This window comes from Chrysemys picta, chromosome 4, assembly GCF_011386835.1.
Source record: "Chrysemys picta bellii isolate R12L10 chromosome 4, ASM1138683v2, whole genome shotgun sequence".
NCBI lineage: Eukaryota > Metazoa > Chordata > Testudines > Emydidae > Chrysemys > Chrysemys picta.
Window position 1 is genome coordinate 98374099 of NC_088794.1, and position 24351 is coordinate 98398449.

Consider the following 24351-nt stretch of genomic DNA (forward strand, 5'->3'; position numbering starts at 1 on the left):
TTCTGTCAATCTGGCTAGGGATCCACATGGTTGGAGTCAGGGTCCATCACAGGTTCCCAACTACAATGGCACAAAAATACTGATGACGGCCACAAGATGATTCCTTAATCCTGGATATAAAAAACTTTGTTTTCTGTTTATCCAGGCAAATCTTTGCCCTCCCCACCCCCAAAATCTGTTATGCCTTGTATGCACCGAACAGCGTCAGGCATATGTGTCTCTACTCAGATTTTGTAGTGCAGATGTGCCCTTAGACTAACCCCTAAGTATAATAGAGCACAATTTTATAAAAACAATCTAAACACAATGTTCAGAAAAACGGGTAAGGGAAGCTGTGCCAGCCCAGCTTCAACCATCATGTAGCAAGGGCCAAAATAGCAAGCAATGGAAGAGCAGGAGAGTTATTTACTCAACCACACTTTTATTTTTCTCATTGTTTAGATTTCTTCCCACTACCTGAAGTGCAGCACATTATATTCTGAAGTACAGTACTTACTGGCTCGCTCTCTGGCCGTTTTTGTGTTGAAGACAGAGAGTGGGTTGTAACTGTTCAGAGAAGGTTCAAGGAATGCTACTGGAATGGCTGCTGCAAGGGAGGCTAAGCACTCACCAAGTGCTGGACGCTGCCTGTAAGTGACAGATCATTAATGTGATTTCAGGGGAAAAATCTTTCTTAAAGTTCAGCCTGCATTATACAGAGTTATCCATTTTTATTCCTATTTTGTTTACCATTTTATCAAATTATGAATTTATTTGCCACTCTTGGGAAATTGGTTGTGTTTCTCACATGCATATACCTACAGTATATGATAATGCACTATAAGAAACAGGCAAATACAGCAGTATGAAAACCTAGTATAAATGGCACTTCACATTAAAAGTGAGAATAAACTGTTTTTCAAGGGTTCGTTGTCCTGAAGAAAAGGATATTTGATTATTATAATTTTCTCTCTTAATAAGTTAGATTGCAAACCAAGGATTCTGAAATATTTCAGAATAGTATTGTGATACATAGGGATTTGTTGAATAGCACCACCTCCTGATACGTTTCTATAACAATCTTGATGTACATTAATGCATAAAAGTCAGCTAAGCAGGAGTACATCCGTCTGGAAGTAAAGTCTGCAATTACACTCGAAAGCAGCACTGGAGAAAGATGTTTTGTAAAGATGTTTTGTGGAGACAGCAAAATGACGCACTGTTAACAAAATGTGCAAATAATAAGTTTCCCTGTCTCTGTGAACAGGATATTTATTTGGCTCTTGAGTAGTAAGGGCCCTTGTTATCCACCATAGACCATGAAAGGCTCGAGTTTCATTACAAAATAAGCCTTACATGTTTGCCGCATAAAAATGGCAAAAAGGACCAAAGCTATAAAACATTTTACCTGTATCTATAGATTTTTGCTGCCATTTCCTTTATTAATTTGACTTCAACTCCCTAGTGTTCTCACAGCACAGTCTTGCAGCTGAGAAGATTTATTATTAGCTACTTCAGGTATGCCATAAGATGACTCTCCTGAAAATACTGTATTTAGATACATATTTTTCTCTCGGTATATAAGAGAAAGAGACCAACTTCAAGAAACATTAAAGAATAAGCCAACATTAATGTGAATCACACTTTCAAGAGTATTCTATACCCAGGAGTGTAACCACTCAGCCTCACAGGGCCACAAAAGAGGAATCCTCAGGTTCTCCACCCACATGGTAGCACACTGGGCTAGCAGCAAGGCCTTCAGCAGACTGGCTAAAGAAATTAATTCCACTTTGTATTAAACTAAAACTAGGATCATCCAGTACAAATAATTCTGGGACTCTGTCACATTAAGCAAGTGAAATGCTATCAACAAATACAAGTAAGCTGAAGAAACATTTTACAATGACAGATACTGAATGAAGAAAATTAGCCCAACATCAAACATACATTTACTTAAATTATACTGTTTAAGTAAAGAATTTATAACCAACATTTAATTAACTGGTGTTAAGCGTACTGGTGATGCAAGGATGAGATTAATTAAAAGTAGCATGGCAGTTTGTTGAAATGACCAGGCATATGGCCCTTCTTGTATTGAGGCCAAGAAACTGGTTTCCAAGACAGACATGTGAAATCAAACTTAAAGGTTGAAAAATTATCTTTTCTGGAAGCCATCCATAGTCAAAATGAAGCTGTAATAGATCTTATTACAAAGCATGAAAAATCTCTTTCAAATATACATACAGTATGCATTAGTGATTAGTGTTCTCTTGTGTTCTCATGCTGGCTTTGCTCTTCTGATGCATGGAGAAAATGCCTACATAGCATCAGAAGTCCATGTAGTTAGTTATCACATTTTAAAGATTCAGCCTCCAACTACAGATGGACCATGAACTGTGCACACAAATGGCAGCACTTACATAGGCAATGGAAACCACCTTTGTGTGCACAAATACAAGTGAGGTTGAGGCCCCTTTGTAAATCTGATCCCTAATGTTCAACTATCATCAGCAAATTCAGATAAAAACATGATTATCTAATATGAGCATGTACAAAATCCATATTTCTGTACACAAGTAGGGACCTCTGTGCACAAATCTGGTAATCACATGTGCAAATATTCCTTTGTACAGATTTTGTGGCTGCAATTTAAGTACCGAGAGCTAAGTTCACTTCAGGGTTTGTGACAACTTCTGCTGGAGGGTCCTTAGGCAAAGAAGGGAGCAGAAGTGGCACAATGCATCTGCCCCCTCTTGTACACCAATGACACCATAGGAAACCAAATCAGCCTGACAATAAGTCTGTAAAATTCTCCATTATATATGATGTCATATCTGGCTCAGTCATTTCCAGTTTTCAACAGATTCTATATACTTGTTTATTTATTGCTTCTGCAGTATCTGTTTATCTTGCGGACATTTGTTCTCTGTCAGTTTTACTAGCAGCAAAGATCTGAAGATATCTTTTATCATAATCTATGGGTGCAGAATGTTTAGATTAATGCTGAAATAAAATTTTAAAAACTTAGAGATTACACACACTACAAATGGGAAGCACTATTTCAACACATGACATTAGGATAAATTGCCTTATAAAATCCAATAGCTATAAATATTAAAAGATACTGTCTGACTGGCATTTTGTAGACTACATGAAATGAAGAGATTACCTTGTCCATTTACTAGCAAATGAGTGTTCATTTCACAAAGCCCATCACTATCACTACCAGGAATGTGTAAACTGCAAGAAAGCACCTAAGAGCCTTCCCTGAACCTTTACTCATTTTAAAGCCTAAAATGAACTTCTTCTGAGATTCTCAAATATATAACTAATACACGTATGGCTACATATAAAATACAAATATACATAGATTTAATTTCTCATCAATTTACACTTAAAGGGCCAATGTAGGCAAGAAGCAGTGAGAAACAATGTTTTAATGCATTCTGTTACTGAAACACATGGGGCAGGCCATCGACTTCCCAGATTTCTATTGTGTTTCAAGGAATCATGCCTCTCAGAGGCTAATGAAGGCCAAGTGGGAAGTATATGTTCTGAATGGTCTATATTCTGACTGCATATTACAAGAATAAAAAAGGTTTTAGTACCCTGCACCTCCCATTTAGCCGCAAAAGAAAAGGAGGGTGGTCACAAACTGCTTGAACCTGTTTGTGACCTCAGGTTGGGAATGCATGGCCTAGAAAAAACAGGTTGTGACAGCCAAGTTGTGGGGCTTCCCCCTCATCATCCCAAGATTCCCCACAACCAAGCAGGGGGGTGATGATGAGGACTGGGGTGTATTGTAATGATGACTCCTCAAACATTTCAGGTGATATTCTGATAAACATCCCAAACTTTGAACTTAACCTGGACTGTGAACTTTTTAAGATTTGTCAATTACAGGTTAAGACCCTTTTCAAGTATGCATGCAGATACAGGTACTACCCTCTCAAACTCAGTAGTCAGAAGGACAGAGATGACACTTAATGGCATAGTGGTCTGAGGAACCTCTGAAGAATTAGTGGCACCCAACAATATTTGTAAACATTTCACTACACACAAAAGACCAAATAAATAATATTAAAAACCACACAAAAGGTTCTTCTACATTCACTATTATTTGCCTTAATCCATCAACTAATGCTACATTGAATGCACCCACATGAGAAAAGGTGTCTCGGGAATTATCAGGGGGTAGCCATGTTAGTCTGTATCTACAAAAACAACAAAGAGTCTGGTGGCACCTTAAAGACTAACAGATTTATTTGGGCATAAGCTTTCGTGAGTAAAAACCTCACTTCTTCGGATGCATAGAGTGAAAGCTACAGATGCAGGCATTATATACTGACACATGGAGAGCAGGGAGTTACTTCACAAGTGGAGAACCAGTGTTGACAAGGCCAATTCAATCAGGGTGGATGTAGTCCACTCCCAATAATAGATGAGGAGGTGTCAATTCCAGGAGAGGAAAAGCTGCTTCTGTAGTGAGCCAGCCACTCCCAATCCCTATTCAAGCCCAGATTAATGGTGTTGAATTTGCAAATGAATTTTAGTTCTGCTGTTTCTCTTTGAAGTCTGTTTCTGACGTTTTTTTGTTCAATGACAGTGACTTTTAAATCTGTGATAGAATGACCAGGGAGATTGAAGTGTTCACTTACTGGCTTGTGTATGTTACCATTCCTGATGTCCGATTTGTGTCCATTTATTCTTTTGCGGAGGGACTGTCCGGTTTGGCCAATGTACATGGCAGAGGGGCATTGCTGGCACATGATGGCATATATGACATTAGTGGATGTGCAGGTGAATGAGCCCCTGATGGTGTGGCTGATGTGGTTGGGTCCTCTGATGCTGTTGCCAGAGTAGATATGGGGACAGAGTAGGCAACGAGGTTTGCTACAGGGATAGGTTCCTGGGTTGGTGTTTCTGTGGTGTGGTGTGCTACTGAATGAGCTTTCAGTTATCTGACCCCTTCTTACTGAAGATGACACCCAACATAGACGCTTTAATTCAGGACACGACAAGACTGGCTAAGGTAAGGTCAGAACAAGGCTCTTTATGCAGTTCCATTTGCACCCTTATGTCTATTACAGAGTTAGGTGGAAGATGACTATTGTAAGACCCAGGTTCCAGTTCCTCACTCCAATGAATAGTTATTTATTTAAAAAACTAAAACAGCTTCAACAGGAGAAATTTTCATGAGAAAGATCCCCAGGAAGCCTCATAGCTCAGTAGTTAGGGAACTTCTCCTGGGGGAAGGGAAACTGTCCCCTGCTCCACACTAAACTGAGCAGGGTACTAAATCCAGGTCTCCTACATCCTGGGAGAGTGATCTAACCCCTGGGCTAAAAGTTATAAGTGTGTGAGCGTAGTGGGAGAGGCTCCCCTATCACCACCAATCCTCCTCCTCTAGCTTGTGAAAGAAAAGGTTTAAATGCTTAACTCCAGGAGAGGATTCACAGCTGTGAATCCCAAGCCTCAACAGGCGCCTAAGTCCATTGGAGGCGGGGGTTTAGGCCACAGATCTCTCCTTAGCATTTCCTACTAAGTGAGCTGGCATTTGTGAATCCCATTTGTGAAGCCTAACTCTCCCCATGCAGTATATAGTGAACCCGGGTGCTTAATTCATGGCTGTGGATTCCACTGTGTGTCAAGGCACCTAAAGATAGGCACTGCCATGCTCAGCAAGTCCCTTTGTGGATCTAGCCCTTTGCTTACCCACATTACTAGCCTACCATATACACTTGCAGACTAAGTTTGCACTGAAGTTTTTTGGTTGCATTCCTAGCAGAAAGAGAGGGAAAAAAATAATCCAAGAGTGTATCCATCAGACTCTTTCTTTCTTGGCACATAACTAAGAACTTCTGAAAGGTATTATGACAAATAATAGTAATCAAATTCTGATGTGCCATCTGCAACTGTTCTGTGTCCTCCTTGAACTGCTATAGAATCTCATGTGACCCTGCAGCTGGAAGCAGCTTCTCTTTTCAGTATCCAAACCACAGCAGAAACTGTCTGCTGTGCTGACGTAGGTCAAGGTGCAAGAATGACATACCTCCTATTGCACACCTTGCAATATTAAAGAGAGAAGATTTTTAAAAAATCCCAAGACAACAACACCAAGCCTCACACACAATGCTCATCAATGGAACCTTATTCTGAGTCTCTACAAAAATACCAAAGCCTATTGTAGCCAAGCAGTTTCATATACTGCAAACATATTTACCTTCCTGAACTAGAGAAGTGCTGAATTCTGAAAAGACAAAACCTGTGGCCTACAACATAGTTTCTTATTGCTTTTGTAAATGGGAAGATTTGCTTTATCTTCATTACTCGTCTTATTAAATGAAAGATAATTATCAGTAGAAGCTTTTAGCTAAATGGAATCTGAGGAGAAATAGTGGAAGGTGGGTTACCTTTTCAAAAATACATGCAACAATGGTAGAATCAATATATGCATTGTTTAATATTACTGAACAATAGCAGTACCATTAAAACTAAGTCAGGCGAGTCTAATACTGCCACAGCTTTGCTATATTTGTGACCTGACATCAGGGACTTTGACTTATCATCTGCTCTTCTACTGCCCACCAACAGATTGTACTTTTTTGATTCAAGTTCCATCCAAGAATGTATGAAGTTATGCACATCTATGTCCCTGATTTATTTGTTCTATTTCCCAGTGAAAAAGAAGATGGTGACATTTTTAATGGTTATTATGTAAACAATTGGCAATAAAAATAATCTCATGTAACTGGAAAACATGAAAAATATTTATGACGGTCTGAGTATTTTATAGAACACTATGTATGTGAGATTATTCTCCTTTGAAGCTTAATGGTGATTGACCTTTTCCACAGAATTACTTTAGTAACTCTAATATAAGGGGTTATATAAGATCAACCTGCTTTTCTTCTTTTTAAAAAATGCTTGATATTTTTATATTGATTTATCACAGAGTACATGCAAACATTCCTGTTTGCCAAGTGAATTCACTGCAATAATAATAACCTATTTCTCTGAGATTTCTGCATCTGTTCTTTTCATCAGTATTTCCGGGGGATGGGGGAGGGGCGGGGGGGGGGGGGGGGAGAGAGGGGGAAGCTTTTTCCTGATGAATGGATGTACAAAAAATATATAGAAATATAAGAACAGAAAAAAAAATGGTAGAAAAAAATCCAGGACAATTTTAAGATAAGGTCACTTTATCGCATAGTAAAAGCTTATTTTGTTGCTAGGAAAGAAATGGAAAAGGCAGAAACAGAATACACATAAATAAAAAATACCCAGATATTCAAGATATATATTTCTGTTTATATCCTTTCCATTCAAATTTGGCTTCTTTGTGATAAAAAAACATAATGCATTAATATCAGAAACAGCAACCACAGAACATTTCATAATAAAAAGATTTATGTAGGATTGAAAGTTAGAATCCCAATCATATTTCTCTGTGAAGAAATAATTTTTTAATTTAAAAAGGAAAATTGAAATAAAACCAAATATGAATGCTGAAAATTTAGGATGTTTAATTAACATTCTTAAACAGATGAAAACTCTTATGACACCGTTGTGGAGGAAAAACTGAGTCCATTTACAATAATGAGAGTAATAATAATAGTAAAATATAATAATAGTAAAAAATATTTTAAAGGCAAAAGTAAGGAAAATAATATCCTTAGCATGGAAGCTACTTTAATTATATCATATGACTGTCAGAAAGCATGCATTAATCACAAGGTTCAAAAGATTATTCAAGCCAAACAGCCATCACTCTCATAAATGGAAATCCAGTTCAAATGAACCCAATGGAAGGGAGTACAAACTATGCTGGTAAAACACAAAATAGAAATTAGAAGGACTAAGAAGGAATTTTAAGAGCAAATAGCCAAGGATAAAAAACTAATTATTTCTATATCTGAGAACCACTAAACCAGAGAATCTATGGGTCCACTGGACTATTAAGAAGTAAAAGGAGCAATTGTACAGAGCAAATTATTTCTCTGAACAAAGGATGATGGGGACGTAGGCATCAACTCCATGGATGCTCTGGAGCTGGAACACCCACAGGAAAAAAATAGTGGGTGCTCAGCACCCACCAGCAGCCCATGGATCAGCACCTCCTCCACCCCACAAGTGCCTCCCACCCGCCATAGATCAGCTGTTCAGCAGCGTGCAGAAGGCACTTGGGAAGAGGGGAAATGGGGTAGGAAGTGGCTGGGGGAGGGGATGGCAGAGCGGGGCTGGGAAGAGGTGGGGTGGGGGCTTGGAGAAAGGAATGGATTGGTGGCGGGGTCTGGGGTAGAGCAGGGGTCGAGCACCCACCAGGAGCTGAGTAAGTTGGCACCTATGGATGGGGAGATAACTAACCAGAAATATTAGAGCCAGGAAATAAAGATGCATAAAGATTAACTGTCAAAGACTGAAGTGTCAAATTTGGAGTTGGTGGAACAAACTTACAAAATAAAAATTATCAAGTCATCAGAACCAGAGGTTGTTTAGGAAGAATCAAAGTAAGGTATAACCCCTCCTCAGTTAGAAGTTCTGTTAAGAAGAAATTTGCCATATTATATAATTACAACAGGGTTTCTTGCAGCATCTCTGAAGCATCTGGTTCTGGCTACAGTCATAAACAGGATGCTGGACCAGATAGATTACTGATCTGATCAGGTACACCAATGCTTATGTTCTCATAGAAATAGTTCATTTTGTATTATTTCTGTATGTAACTATTATACTAACAAATGTGCCATTATTTTAATAAAAGTAAACTTACCATTTCTATTTATCATTCCAAAAATTTCATCACTTGTACTTATTTCAGCGAACTAAGGTCCAGATTTTGAAAGGCATTTAGGTATTGCTCTGCTTAGTGTTGCAACTCCTAACTGATTTAGGAGTCTAAATATCATTTTCAAAAGGGAATTAGGAACCAAAATCCAATTGACGGTCTATGGTAGTTAGATTCAGTTAGGCATTTCAATGCTGAGCGCAGCAATGCCTAAATATCTTTAAAAATCTGGGCCTAAATCTTCACATTGAAACACCCCTCTTTTGTTAGATGCACAGCAAGCAATATTATCTCTAGTTTCATAAAGATATTAATCACTTTCATTCAATACCTTTCAACATAGATGTTCTTTCCAGTCCCAAGGGAATATAGGCTACAAAGAATTCTATAACATGAAACTTGCACATCACCCACTGAAAGGGAAAAAAAAAGAGTTGGCATATTGTCATTACAAATTCATTGAAAAACTACTCTTTAAAAATAGAAAACAATATATTTTTGCTATTTTATACAATCTAACCAAATGCTGACTGAATGCTTATTTATAAAGTATTTTTGGCCTGTCATTATTATGCTCATATATTATTTATTTTCAGTTTCTCTGGTAACTATCCAATGATTTATGCAACTCTCAAAACTTTGCAGACCATTATACACTCTTAAATGTATCAAATATATCTTAAAATTCTCTAATAATCAAATTTCCAAGGATTAATTTCCAGTTAAACCAAAGCAGTCTACCTTTGTCATCTGCAGGGACCGGATCCAAAGCATCCTGGACTCAGTGAGAATCTTTCCACTTTACTCTCTATCTCCTTCACCCTTTACTCAGATGTTTACTCTCTTTACTCTCTCCTTTATCTCTAAGCCACAATCTCCACAAATGCATAAAAGAAAAAAGGGGGTTTGCTGATGGACATATTGCAAAACCTCCAGGGAAACACTTAGAGTGATGGAACTGTTTACTTGTCCTTGCCACTCACTAGCATTTTTAAAAATATACCTGAACATCCCTATTTCTTATTCATATTTTATTGTTTAATATTTCAAACTAATCAAGCATTCATTTAATAGGATACTTTCTCCAGTGTAAGGTGAAAACAGTACCATCTTCTTTTACTACAGAGCTTTGAGCATATCTTCAACTTCTTGCTCATTTTGCTCCAACAAAATAAAAGTATGCAACAGAAGTTTCTGCAATACCTCATTTGCTTTTTTTTTTAGGAAATGATGTCTATATTATCCACACATATTAGAAAAGAGGAAGTTTAAGGAGAATTTTAAATTAATCTCCATGTTTGGAGAGGTATTGTGCATAAACAATTTTGCTTTCGGCACTTAAAATCTCTTATTTTTACTTAGGGAATAAAAATAAAAAAAGCAAATCATCTCTTTAAACAAAACATCTATTTCCAGTAGCATAAAAGAATTTTGGCATTAACTGACCTGCTCTCAGTTATGCTTGATTTACAGCAATGTAACGCTAATGAAGTCATATTTTTAAAAACAAAAATTCAAGAGTTAATTCCAGGCTTAACAGTGGTAATACGCCAAGGTAACTGAGCACAGACTTTGGTCCAATGAACTTGTGCATTCACTATTAAAAGTCTTTTATGTTATTACAACAGAGTAAACCTTTAAAAATAAATGACAAAAATTAGAAGACTTACAAAGTAAATCAACCCCAAACTGATGCTGCGCAATATGTTCAAAAATTGATGTCAATATAGGTAATAATGCCACTGTAGTATAGTTGATGTTTTGTGAGACACCTTTAATTTGTGTTCGTGAATGGGTAAATTTCCCAAGTTTAAGATTTTCTAAAGTCTTTTCCAGATCTTCAGCCGCATTTTCAAAGAATGCACGTAATCCAGCTTTAACCAACTCTGAGCCTGATTTCATGACGGTTCTACAAAATAATTTGGAAAAAATCTGAATTAAATTCCACACCTATTGACAACATATTTTTATAAACAGTGATATATTTACTTGCTGGTTTAGTTTCTTTCTATCTGAAATCAGACTTTGAAGTAGTGGAGTTTTGAATTGTGACTGAAAAAGCTAGTTAAATGAGATATTGTTGTCCTAGGTGCTTTTTACAGATAAAAGACAACTAAGTGTATATCCCCGCCAAAAAACTTGAACTTTAAAACACAGACTCTAAAATTCCTCCGGGATGGGGAGGTGTATGTGTGGAAGCAAAATGGCATTTTACATTCAGTTCATGGAGGTGAAGAAATGGAATGAACATGATGTATATACAGTGGTAGAGACAACGATAAAGCACAAAGCATCACATGCAAATGTTTTCACCAACCCCTTCCTAAACTTTGTAATCCCACAATCCATGACCCTACTTCAAATGTGACAGAATGGCCTTCTGAGCATGCCTCACCATGCCTTTAATCAGCTGGTGTTGGAAAAACTCTTTAAGTATACAACAGGTACAAGATGCAGGACACCTAATCCTGCTCCCACTTTTATTGGTGCCACAGTAATTTGGCAGCCACTCAGGGTGAGCTGAATGCCTATAACACAACATTTCCAACTAAGAAGGGCAGGCCACTCATAAGCATTACAGTCCCGTCTTCCTATCCCTTTGGGCATATCTTCAACTTCTTGCTCAACTCTCCTGCATGCTGATATCCAGAGTGAGGGCCAATCACAGAAGCCTCTTGTTCTGGTCAACAGGTGAAGTAACACAGCAGGTTAGTAGCTAAGCTGGGAATGTTATCCTGACTCCCAATCCACCACCTCTTCCACTAGCTACGCTGACTCTCATCAGTCCTAAATGTAACCACTTGCTACTAGAAAAATCATACAAGTTTTGCAAAGAATATGTTAAAACACATTTTTGTATATTACTTTAAATCAAGCTTTAATAAAGTTTCTGAGAACCACTTTCAATATTCTAGTTATATAAATGGTAGTTTTTGTTGTTTTTAATAATATCCTGTATTTCTATAATGCTTTTATTTCTTGATCCAGAGTACTTAATTAATTAAGCTTCACAATATGCTTGTGAGGTAAGGAAGAGATGTATGCACCATAAAGAGCAGTCTCTTCTACCATACAATACAACAGCTGTTTCAAAGTGAACAAGAACACTACAACCAAAGTAGGGTAAGACACAAAAAAGAGTATTGTACCCAATAAACCCATTGAGTAAATGTGGACAGATAGAATGCAATCACACATGTTTAGATTTGGTAAGGACAATGAGGCTACAGAAGAGTTACTTATCTTAAAGAAACTGGAGTTCTTCAAGATGTGTGCTCCCTAATTGTATTTCACTTGAGGTGTGCGTGCACTCTACATACCACAGATAAGAGAATTTTTCTAGCAGTCCATTGGCCTGCGACCCTCTCTCCACCTTGTGCTCCAATCTGAGGGCATAAGGGGCACTGTGGACTGACCACCTTTCCACATACCTTTCCATTGCCAATAGCCCAGAATAAGGCTCTGTAGCAGAGGGGAAGGAGAATGGGTAGTGGAATAGGTAGGAATCACACAAAGAACTCCACTTACTGTAAGGTAAGTAATCCTCCCTTTCTTCTTTGACTGATGGTCCCTATATGTGTTCCACTTGTGATGACCCACAATCAGTATTCATTGAGGAGGAGGGTATGAGGAACCTTGCTTTACTACAAACTGGAGGACTGCTCTGCTAAAAGATGCATCTGCTGTAGAAATTTGTACCAGGGCATAATGTCTCGCAAAGGTATGGATGGTGCCCCATATTGTTGCTCTGCAGATCTCTAGAAGACGGATGTTTCAAAGTGAGGAAACAGATGTAGCATGGGCTCCAGTCAAGTGGGCTCTCACTTTCTGAGGGGAGTGGTTGCCACAGTTCATAACAAAGCAGAATGCTGCCCAAAATCCACTTGGATAGTCTTTGTGAGGTAGTAACTTCCCCTCTCATGTATATGGCAAAGGAAGGAAACAGCCTGGGATATTTGCAGAAGAATGTCATCCTTTATAGGTAGAAGGCTAAAGTTTATGAATACCTAGAGAGTGGAGCTTTTTTTCCTCTCTGATGGGATGAGGCTTCAAATAGAAGACAGACAAGTGGACCATCTGGTTCAGATGGAATTCTAAGATTACTTTTGTGATGAATTTGAGGTGTAACCTCAAGAAAACCTTCTTCATATGGAAGACTGCATAGGGAAGGTCAGTCATAAGAGAACACAGCTCACCTTCTCTGGCTGAGGTGACTGTAACCAGAAATGCAACTTTAATAGAAAGATGCATGAATGAACATCAGGTTAAAGGTTCAAATGGGGGGCGGTGGTATTCATCAGTGCTGATAGGACAAGACTGAGGTCCCATATCAGGTTCAGTTTCAGCACTGGAGAAAAGGTTCAGGACAGTCCCTTCAGAAGTCTTGCTCTCATAAGGCAGAATGTCTGCCTAACGGATTGTGGAAAGTGCTAATAGCTGCCAAGCATACTTGCAAGAAGCTGATGGATAACCTTAACTTCTTTAGAGAGAGGAAATAGTTCAGAATAGTAGGGATCTCTGAAGATTTCAGGGGCATCTGACAATGCTGGCACCAGATAGAGAATCTTTTCCATTTTGCTGTGTAACATTTCCTTATGGATCTTTCCTACTATCGCCAAGCATGACTTTTCTAGGTCCGTCATTCATCCAAATACCATATTGTTAAATGGAGGGATGCTGGGTTGGACTGTTGGATCCTGCCTCTGTCCTGAGTCAGTAGCTCTGTTAATAGCCAAATATGGATGCACAGATGCAAGGACATCTGGAGAATGCTCAGGAGCCAGAATTGCCTGGGAAACCACGGTGCAATCAACAGCACTGATGTTCCATTTTGCCTGATTTTCCTTAGAACTTGAGGTAAAAGAGGGATGGGTGGAAATGAGTACCTCAGCTGTTCTGATCATTGAGCTAGAAATGCATGCCCCAAGCTGCCTAAGTCAGGCATTTCTTGTTCTCTTGAGATGCAAAGAGATCCCATGATGGGAATCCCTACTGCTGAAAGCACCAATTTGTGTAGTTCCTAGTCATGGTCTCTGGTGACGTCTGCTGAGTCTGTCTACCAATGTGTGGTGCAACCATGGAAAGCGCACTGCAGAGAAGGTGATCTGGTGACAAATGCACCAGTTCCAGAGATTGACTATTTCTATGCAAAGGAGCGTGGCCCTTGCTCTCCGTGTTCTGCTGATATAATAAACTGTTGTCATGTTGTATGACATGACCTGAATGTGCTAGGTTCAAATAAATGGAATATTTTTCAGGCTTCCTATACTGAATGCAGCTCCTGAAGGATTATGTGCAACTGGGATTCTTGATGGTCCAGGTACCCTGTTCAATGTGTTCGTTGAGGTAGGTTTCCCATCTTGGTAGGGAGTTATCTGTAATCAGTATTTTTGTGGGTGAAAGAGGGACAAAGGGCACTCCCACGCACACTGTCTCCCTGTTTTCCCATAAGTCAGATCTCTGTGGGGGAGTGCGATGGGGTGTTCACCCCATACTTGCCCTGAAAGGGTTAATGAAGACAAAGAAGGGGGCTAATTAACCCAGCAGACTATAGCTGAGAGGAAATCAGGTGGGTAAATAATCCTGGGACTGAGTGAGGGAGCCCAGCTGGGGAGGGATGAGCTGGGCTGAGGTTATGAAGACAGTAAATTGGCAACAGAAAAGGGGACTGCTGGGAAAATCTGCAGTCACTCCCTGGGAGAAGGGAGGTGCATTTGGGCTGGCAAACCCAGCGAGAAAGGAAGCCAGAGAGGGAGGACAGGGCTCAGGGAAAGGCAATAAGGTCTAGAAGGAAACAGGCCTTGACTACTGAGTGGAGGGTCCCTGAGCAAGAATCTGGAGTAAAGTGTGGGCCTGGGTTCCTCCGCCAGCCACGGACAGAGTGGCATTATTAATAAGGGAATGGGAAGACTGCCGGTGAGGAAAGACTTTGATGCCCCAGAAGGTGAACCCACTTAGTGACTTGGTCAGAGGGCTAAATCACAAAGAGGCTACAGCAGCTCATGGAGTGAGAGAGGAGCTGCAGACCCAAAGAGAGAGGCAGAGGCAGTGGACAGCTGTGGGAAAGGGCATCAACCTCATGAGCTATTCCCCAGAATGACCAGGAGAAGGCACCATCCTAGTTGTGAGTGGAGCACCCTGTCACAAGGAGTGAGATCATTCTGTCCAGACTGTGCTTACTTGGCATGTAGACTGTTCATAACCAAGTCTGTAGACATCAAAGTCAACGTTTCACGATAAGTACACAAGGCCATGTACCCTAGGAAGGTAAGACTAGTCTGAATTGCTGTCTGGGGGTACAGCAGAAGCTTCATACATTAGAATTTGTCCCAAGATAGGTAACTTTTGACTCTGATTGAATGTAAGGGTGCTCCAACAAAGTCTATAGTCTGAGTGGGAACTAAAACTGATTTTGTTATGTTTACTTGGAGCCCTAAGGAGTGTAGTAGTCTCTGCAAGGGCAGGGTTATCATCCATACTTCTTGATATGATCTCCCTTGGAGCAGCTGTTGAGGTAGGGGAACACTGATGAATCCTCATAATGCAGGTGAGCTGTCACTATTGACAACACCTTCATGAATACTCTCGGTGCTATCAAGAGGCTGAAGGGGAGCACTCTGTATTGGTAATGGTCTAGGCCTAAGGTGAATCTCAGGAATCTCCTGTGTATGGAGTGGATCTCTAGGTGGAAATAAGTGTCTTTTACATCAAGAGCTGTGAACAACCCCTTGTTTAGCGAGGGGATTATAGAGGCCAGGGTGATCATTCTGAAACTCAGGTGGTGGATGAAGATGTTCAGCTGTCTGAAATTTAGCATGGGCCTCCAGCCCCCTTTCTTCTTGGAAATGAGAAAATAACTTGAGTAAAATCCTTTCCCCCTATGTTGAAGAGGTTCTGGTTCTATGATTTCCAGATGGAACAGAAAGTCTACTTCTTGTCTGAGCATCTTCTTGTGGGAGGGGTCTCTAAAGAGGGAGGAGGAAGGATTTTTGTGTGTGGGGAATCAGAGAGAAACTATTGTATAATGGTGGTGATTATCTCCAGAACTCATCTGTCTGATGTTGTATAGTACCATGCCTGGGAAAAAATGAGTGAGGCAAATGGTGTGTAGGAGTCTTGAATAGATAAATGTGTCGGGGGACTGATTTGTAGCTGTCGAAAGTCCCATCAAAAGGATTTATTGGTGGGAGGCTGGCACTGGAAGAAGAATGCAGGGGGTTGTTGTGTTTACTGCACTACATTCTCTGGTGTTTCCTAGGCAGCTTGTAGGTCCTTTGATGGTAGAATGGTTGAGGGGCTGGTCATTGTCCATAAGACTGAGTCTTGCGGTATTTCCTCTGTGGTGCTGGAGTATAGATACCTAGTGAGCAAAAAGTTGCTCTTGAGTCTTTGAGGGAATACAGTGATACATCTGCCTTCTCACTCAATAAGTTATTTCCCTCAAAAGTCAGATCCTCCACAGTGGAAAGGACTTCTTTGGGAAATCTGGAAAACTGGAGCCATGAAGCTCATCTTATGACTATGGAAGTTACCATCAAGCACAAGGCTATATCTTCTTCATCCACTGAAGCCTGGAGGGCCAATCTAGCTATTTTTCTTCATCAATAATAATTAGGAAATAAAGTCTATCTTCTTGAAAGTGTTTGTTGTTGAATTTAGAGAACTTATTGTAATTAATAAAATCATGTTTTGATATTAAAGCTTAGTAGTTTACTATGTGGAACTGTAAGCTTGCCAAAGTCAAATGTTCTCCCAAAGAGATCTAAACATTTGGCCTCTTTATCAAGGGGTGCAGATTTGGGGTGGTGTTGCTTCTTTCTTTTGGTGATAGCTTGCAGCAGTAAAGAGTTTGAAGTGAGATGTGAGAGTAAGTATTCTGCCCCCTTCAAGGGAATGAAATGTTTCTCCTCCATTTTCTTTGGAGTGGGATCAGAAATAGCAGACTATCTTAGCACATTCTAAGATGGTCTCATTAATTCACAGTGCCATTTTACTGGGACCAGCACTGTGAAAGATATCTAGGAGTTTATGAGGGTGTTCTGTACTTCCTCCAGGGGAATCTGCAGCATGTTTGCAATTCTCCTCAGGAGGTCCTGGAACTGCCTATAGTCATCAGGTGGTGATGGTGAGGGTGGCATGACTACTTCATCATGAGGATGATAACCTCTCAGGGGTGAGTGATTCTGCCTGATCAGGTTGTTCCTCCTGCTCAGAGGGTTGAGGTTCTTTCCTGTCTATCTAGGTTCCCCAAGTGAGCTTATTGATTTGGGATGTCTCATATACAAATCCCAGGGACCCCAGTAAAGCCACTACAAATGGTCATAGGGGAAATGAAGGGGTCCCCATGGAGAAGGGTACCAATAGTCCAGAGTTGGGTAGTTTGTCCTATGAGAGAGGGAAGGTGCCCAAAAGATCTTAGAGCCTCTATCAGGGCAGATCCCATGTCTTGAAATTCTCCCACTGATTCTAGACTCATTAGAGAAAAAGAAGCTTCTAAATTGATGTGCAAGACTGTTGGTACTGAAGGTTTTATTATACTTCAGCTGGTCAATGGTAATGGTGAGTGGAGAAACATTGGTATAGTAACCTCCATGGTGAGTGCTGGTTAATAATATCAGGATTCTAGATCTGCAAAGATAATAAGGTTCTCTGGTAGAGTTTATCTAGACCCTGATGCTGGAGAGTGGACTGGGCTTCTTTCCTTTGGAAGTGCAGCTGGTGTCAACTTCAGACAGGAAACAGTCTCCTGTACTGACTCCTCCTCTCTCAGTGTCAGTATCGTCATTGTAGAAGGGTTCTGCTGCCTTCTTTCCCTTGCTGGAACCCAGGATGGTCCAGCCGCCTTCAGGTCACTTTTGCCACTTGGTGCCGAGGAACCAGTACTGTGCTCCTTGTGAACTCCTGACATCTCTATGCTGGGATACAATCTCATATGACTTAGAGGGTGACAGAGAGGAGGTCCTCTTTTTGTGAAGACGTGGAAGGGGATTTTTCAGGTTTCTTGTGAGTGTGTTTGCCCTTACCCTCCTTTTCTCTCTGATGGAAGAGTCTTTAGCCCTGATTATTCCCAGAGCCAGAGACCACCGTGACCTCCGTCCAGTGTACTGCGGGGGGGGGGGGGGGGAACGGGGAAGGAATCTATCGGGCCAGGATCAGACCGAAGCCTCATTATGCAGTCCATCAGGAATTCTAAGCCTGAATTTATGAGCATGATGGGTTCAACTAGGAAAGGATCAGCAGATATTGAACTTGAAGGGGATATGAGCTCACTGAATCAACAGAGGCATGTGTCACAGAAGTCGCTGACTGGAAAAACCTGGCAGCAGGCTATGCAGAGCTTGAATCCAGGGATTCTGGACAAACTAGGCACCCTGTGCAGGGCAGTGACCAGGTGGGGGAGGGGGGGAAAGACCCCAAACTCCTAAAATCTGCTAGTCTAATTAGAAACGATCTAAAACCAGATTTTACAACTATCTACAACTATGTTTGAACCAGAATGTTAGTGAATACTGAGGACACTGAAGAGGTTCCATCTCAGACTACAGGCGGTAGAAAAGAACTGAAGAAGTGGTTGGTCTGCACTGCTCCTTTTGTCCTCAAATCAGTGCACAAGGAGGGGAGGTGTGTAGGTGCAGATCAATGAACACTTCTAGCAGAAATATCCCAGGCTCAGGAGCATGGTGAGCATGCGCACCTTGAGTGGAATACACATAGGGACCATCACTCAAAGAAGAAAAAGCAGACTCCTTGGTTTTATGCTTCATCCAAAAAGTGACATCTCCAGAATCTCAGTGTTCCTCTAACACTACGATAGGACACTGATTCACTACTCACTAAAATCCATAAAAGAAATAATAGAGTCAAGCATTTTAACCAGTTGATTGTTTAGTTGGAATGGCAACACCTGCAGATACAGACAGCATGAAAATGAGGTTAGGGGTGACATATAATTAGGAGCAGTGGGTTTTTTTAAAAAAGAATACAATAGCAATAATTGTGGGGACATCCTAATTTACACTAATACATTTATTTGCATATATCACTCAGCTGCTCATTAATCTCTCCTTGAGTGGATTTCTGTATGTATTTTATTATAAATTATATATGTCATTAGAATTAAAGTGATTTATGATCAGAGGATGTCAGACTGAGTTACACTTTAATGTCTTTTACTATGCTAATTGCCAGCTTCAAATGTTATTCAATGCACTTCTAGCACCAATTTTTCAGCCTGGTGTAAACTTGCCTCCATTTTTGTGAGAGCAAATAACTGCAAGTGCAATTTCGTAGATGATGCCACTTATATTTCTAAGTGACGTTTCTAAGTTTCTAAGCACAAACAACTGTGGATGCAACATATCATCTGAAAAAGTGGAGGACAGTGTTTGAAAAATCTGTACCATAATATTTACTCTAGAGAGCTAATATCAGCAGGAAATAAAGAATAAATAGTGAAGAAATAACAATCAATCTGCAGAACTGTTCTTTGAAGTGATTCTTGACAACCATATGATTTGTAGCTGGTACTGAAATAAAGTAAAAACTTGGCCAATTTACCGTGTATCCAGTGTCTGAGCCAAGATGTGCAGGCAGCTCACCATTGTAGTAGCATCACTCCCTGTTATAATAAATAAAGAACATATTATTCTGAACATATATTTTGCTTTTAACAGATATTTCAGTATGTGCAAACTTACAAATTTCAGGACTCTTAATTATATATCAAATTCACGTGTGTTGGGAAGGCCTACAATGCCTCCTGCTTAAAAGATCTTTTAGAACTAATGGTTTTATTCCCTCCCCCCACACTCCGCCTTCTCTCCTTATTTTCCCTCTTGAGATTGGGCAGAATGAACAGGGTGCATACTTTATTTCAGAATGTGCCATTTCTGTCCCCTTCTTTTTGTTTTGTCTTTCCCTGTTGTTGTTCTTTTCCTTTTTGTTTAAAACTTCTTGGATGCCAAGAGCAGCCACTGAGAGGCAGGTGCTGAATGGTTAATGAAAAAATAAAATATGGAGGATAGTCCAATTGTTGGAAAAAATATCTCCATAGAAGGCGTCATGTTAAACAAGAGATGGCATGGGGGTCTTACACATATGCTATATGGCCCCCATCCTGCAAACTCTTATGCATGTGTTTAACTTTATGCACCCAAGTAGCACATTCCATGACCACCACTCCCAAGAGGAGGAGACGGGTGGTAGTGGTCAGGGACTCCCTCCTAAGAGGGATGGGAGTCATCCATCTGCTGACCAGACTGGAAGACTCGAGAAGCGTGCTGCTTGCCTGGAGCTAGAATCCAGGATGTGATGGAGTGTTTGCTGAGACTGATCAAGACCTCGGACCGCTACCCCTTCCTACTTTTCCACATGGGCACCAATGATACTGCCAAGAATGACCTTGAGTAGATCACTGTAGACTATGTGGCTCTGAGAAGGATAAAGAAGTTTGAGGTGCAAGTCGTGTTCTCGTCCATCCTCCCTGTTGAAGAAAAAGGCCCAGGTAGGGACTGTTGAATTGTGGAGGTGAATGCGTGGTTACGCAGGTGGTGTCGGAGAGAGGGCTCTGGATTCTTTGAACATGGGATGTTGTTCTGGGAAGAAGGATTGCTAGGAAGAGATGGGATCCACCTAACGAAGAGAGGGAAGAGCATCTTCGCAGGCAGGCTTGCTAAACTAGTGAGGAGGGCTTTAAACTAGGTTTGCCAGGGGATGGTGACCTAAGCCCAGAGGTAAATGGGGAAGTGGGATACTGGGAGGAAATACAAGGAGGAGGGTACAAGACGGGAAGCCTCCTGATTCATACTGAGAAAGTAGGGCAATCAGCTAGTTATCTTAGGTGCATATACATGAACGCAAGAAGCCTGGGAAACATGCAGGAAGAATTGGAAGTCCTGGCACAATCAAGGAACTATGATGTGATTGGAATGACAGAAACTTGGTGGGGCAGTTCACATGATTGGAGCACTGTCATTGGATGAGTATAAACTGTTCAGGAAGGACAGGTATGGGAGGAAAGGTGGAGGAGTTGCATTGTATGTAAGAGAGCGGTATGATTGCTCAGAGCTCCAGTATGAAACTGGAGAAAAGCCTGTTGAGTGTCTTTAGGTTAAGTTTAGAGGCGAGAGCAACAAGCGTGATGTCGTGGTGGGCATGTGCTATAGACCACAGGATCAGAAGGATGAGGTAGAAGACGCTTTCTTCGGACAACTAACTGAAGTTTCCAGATCACACGCCCTGGTTCTAATGGGGGACTTCAATCACCCTGACATCAGTTGGGAGAGCAATACAGCAATGCACAGACAATCCAGGAAGTTTTTGGAGAGTGTTGGGGACAACTTCCTGGTACAAGTGCTGGAGGAACTGACTAGGGCCATGCTTCTCTTGACCTGCTGCTCACAAACAGGGAAGAATTGGTAGGGGAAGTAGAAGTGGTGGCAACCGAGGCAGCAGTGACCATGAAATGGTTGAGTTCAGGATCCTGACAAAAGGAAGAAAGGAGACTAGCAAAATACGCAAAAAGAAGAACAGGAGTACTTGTGGCACCTTAGAGACTAACAAATTTATTAGAGCATAAGCTTTCGTGGACTACAGCCCACTTCTTCGGATGCATCCAAAGAAGTGGGCTGTAGTCCACGAAAGCTTATGCTCTAATAAATTTGTTAGTCTCTAAGGTGCCACAAGTACTCCTGTTCTTCTTTTTGCGGATACAGACTAACACGGCTGCTACTCTGAAACCTAGCAAAATACGGACTCTGGACTTCAGAAAAGCAGATTTTGACTCTCTTAGGGAACTGATGGGCAGGATCCCCTGAGAGGCTAATATGAGGGGGCAAGGAGAGCTGGCTGTATTTTAAAGAAGCCTTATTGAGGGCACAGGAACAAACCATCCCAATGTGCAGAAAGAATAGCAAATATGGCAGGTGACCAGCTTGGCTTAACAGTGAAATCTTCAGTGAGCTTAAACTCAAAAAGGAAGCTTACAAGAAGTGGAAATTTGGACAGATGATTAGGGAGGAGTATAAAAATATTGCTAGAGCATGCAGTGGTGTAATCAGGAAGGCCAAGGCACAATTGGAGTTGCAGCTAGCAAAGGATGTGAAGGGTAACAAGAAAGGTTTCTACAGTTACGTTAGCAACAAGAAGAAGGTCAGGGAAAGTGTGGGACCCTTACTGAATGGGGGAGGCAACATAGTGACAGATGATGTGGAAAAAACTGAAGTACTGAATGCTCTTTCTGCCTCGGCCTTCACAGACAAGGTCAGCTCCCAGACTGCTGCACTGGGCAACACAGTATGGGGAGGAGGTGAGCAGCCCTCAGTGGTGAAAGAACAGGTTGGACTATTTAGAAAAGGTGGACATGCACAAGTCCATGGGTCCAAATCTAATGCAGCCAAGGGTGGTGAGGGAGTTGGCTGATGTGATTGCAGAGCCATTGGCCATTATCTTTGAAAATTTGTGGCGATCTTGGGAGGTCCTGGACAATTGGAAAAAGATAAATATAATGCCCATATTTAAAAAACGGAAGAAAGAGAACCCAGGGAACTACAGATGGGTCAGCCTCACTTCAGTCCCCAGCAAAATCATGGAGGAGGTCGTCAAGGAATCCATTTTGAAGCACTTGGAGGAGAGGAAGATGATCACGAAGAGTCAACATGGATTTACCACGGGCAAGTCATGCCTGACCAACCTGATTGCCTTCTATGATGAGATAACTGGCTCCATGGATATGGGGAAAGCGGTGGATGTGATATATCTTGATTTTAGCAAAGCTTTTGATATGGTCTCCCACGGTATTCTTGCCAGCAAGTTAAAGAAGTATGGATTGGATGAATGGACTATAAGGTGGATAGAAAGCTGGCTAGATTGTTGGGATCAACAGGTAGTGATCAACGGCTCGATGTCTAGCTGGCAGCCAGTATCAAGTGGAGTGCCCCAGGGGTTGGTCCTGGGGCCAGTTTTGTTCAACATCTTTATTAATGCTTTGGATGATAAGATTAATTGCACCCTTAGCAAGTTTGTAGATGACACTAAGCTGTGGGAAGAGGTAGATATGCTGGAGGGTAGGGATAAGGTCCAGAATGACCTAGAAAAATTGGAGGATTGGATCAAAAGAAATCTGATGAGGTTCAACAAGGACAAGTGCCGAGTCCTGCACTTAGGAAGGAAGAATCCCATGCACCGCTACAGGATTGGGACTGACTGGGTAAGCAGCAGTTCTGCAGAAAAGGATTAGAAGCTGGATATGAGTCAGCAGTGTGCCCTTGTTGCCAAGAAGGCCAACGGCATATTGGGCTGTATTAGTAGGAGCATTGCCAGCAGATCGAAAGAAGTGATTATTCCCCTCTATTCAGCACTGGTGAGGCCACACCTGGAGTATTGCGTCCAGTTTTGGTCCCACTACTACAGAAGGGATGTGGACAAATTGGAGAGAGTCCAGCAGAGGGCAACAAAAATGATTAGGGGGATGGGACACATGACTTACGAGGAGAGGCTGAGGGAACTGGGGCTATTTAGCCTGCAGAAGAGAAGAGTGTGGGGGGATTTGATAGCAGCCTTCAACTACCTGAAGGGAGTTTCCAAAGAGGATGGAACTAGACAGTTCTCAGAGGTGGTAGATGACAGAACAAGAAGCAATGGTCTCAGGTTTCAGTGGGGGAGGTTTAGGTTGGATAATAGGAAACTCTATTTCACTAGGAGGGTGGTGAAGCACTGGAATGGGTTACCTAGGGAGGTGGTGGAATCTCCATCCTTAGAGGTTTTTAAGGTACAGCTTGACAAAACCCTGGCTGGGTTGATTTAGTTGGTGTTGGTCCTGCTTTGAGCAGGGGATTGGACTAGATGACCTCCTGAGGTCTCTTCCGACCCAATATTCTATGATTCTATGATTTAATTCAGTGGAACTACTCACCGGAGTGCAGTTAAGTATGTGCATAAATATTTGCAGGTTTGGGGCCTAAATGTATATATTAAACACTTCTGGCCAGGATGTCAATCCTGCTTTCTTTATGCTGTTTGAAGACATTTTACTTTGTCTCTTTAATACCTCTAAATTTCTTTTCTATCTATCCTGTAATTATCATATAATTGGGTTTGTTATTTTTATCCATTCTCATTTCCATGCTTTTTGCAATATGAAACAGAAGCACTGTGACACACCGAAATGAGGATAAGGGTTTTCATTAACCATTTTCCACTTTCCATGACACAAGGCACGGTGATAGCTTCTCTTAAAGGATCATGAATCAGTTACAAGGTGGCAATTTATAATCTTCAGAACAGAGTAAATATTTTTCAGGATAGCTATCTGGTTTTCTTTGCAACACATATACATGCAGAAATTCTATCAGAGGTAATAGCCCAACAAATTCAGATACTGAAGATACTATAAATTATATCGAATGAAAAGACATTTAGAAAGATAAATTAGACATTTAGGTCACAATTTGGAAATGGGATCTGCTAGCACAGACTCCTCCACCTATGAAGGGAACTACTAAAGTCAATGAGATTCCACACAGGAACAGGTGTTCAACCTACTGTATTGCATTGCAGGAGTAGGACCTTATTAAGCATTTTTTTGC

At 41.0% G+C, this 24351-nt stretch overlaps 1 protein-coding gene across 21 annotated transcripts in view; it reads right to left on the bottom strand.

The window, feature by feature from the left end:
- RYR3 (ryanodine receptor 3) overlaps positions 1–24351 on the bottom strand; it is a 561484-nt gene that overhangs the window by 139551 nt on the left and 397582 nt on the right. For all 21 annotated transcript variants that reach the window (XR_010601063.1, XR_010601064.1, XM_065595380.1 and 18 more), the window contains 4 exons: positions 19325–19385; positions 10438–10676; positions 9099–9180; positions 497–627 (listed from right to left, as the gene is read on the bottom strand). Coding sequence is in view for 19 of the 21 variants with exons in the window: in XM_065595380.1 (XP_065451452.1) it covers positions 497–627; positions 9099–9180; positions 10438–10676; positions 19325–19385 (513 nt within the window). In the remaining 2 variants the exon portion in view is untranslated. The remainder of the gene's footprint in view (positions 1–496; positions 628–9098; positions 9181–10437; positions 10677–19324; positions 19386–24351) is intronic.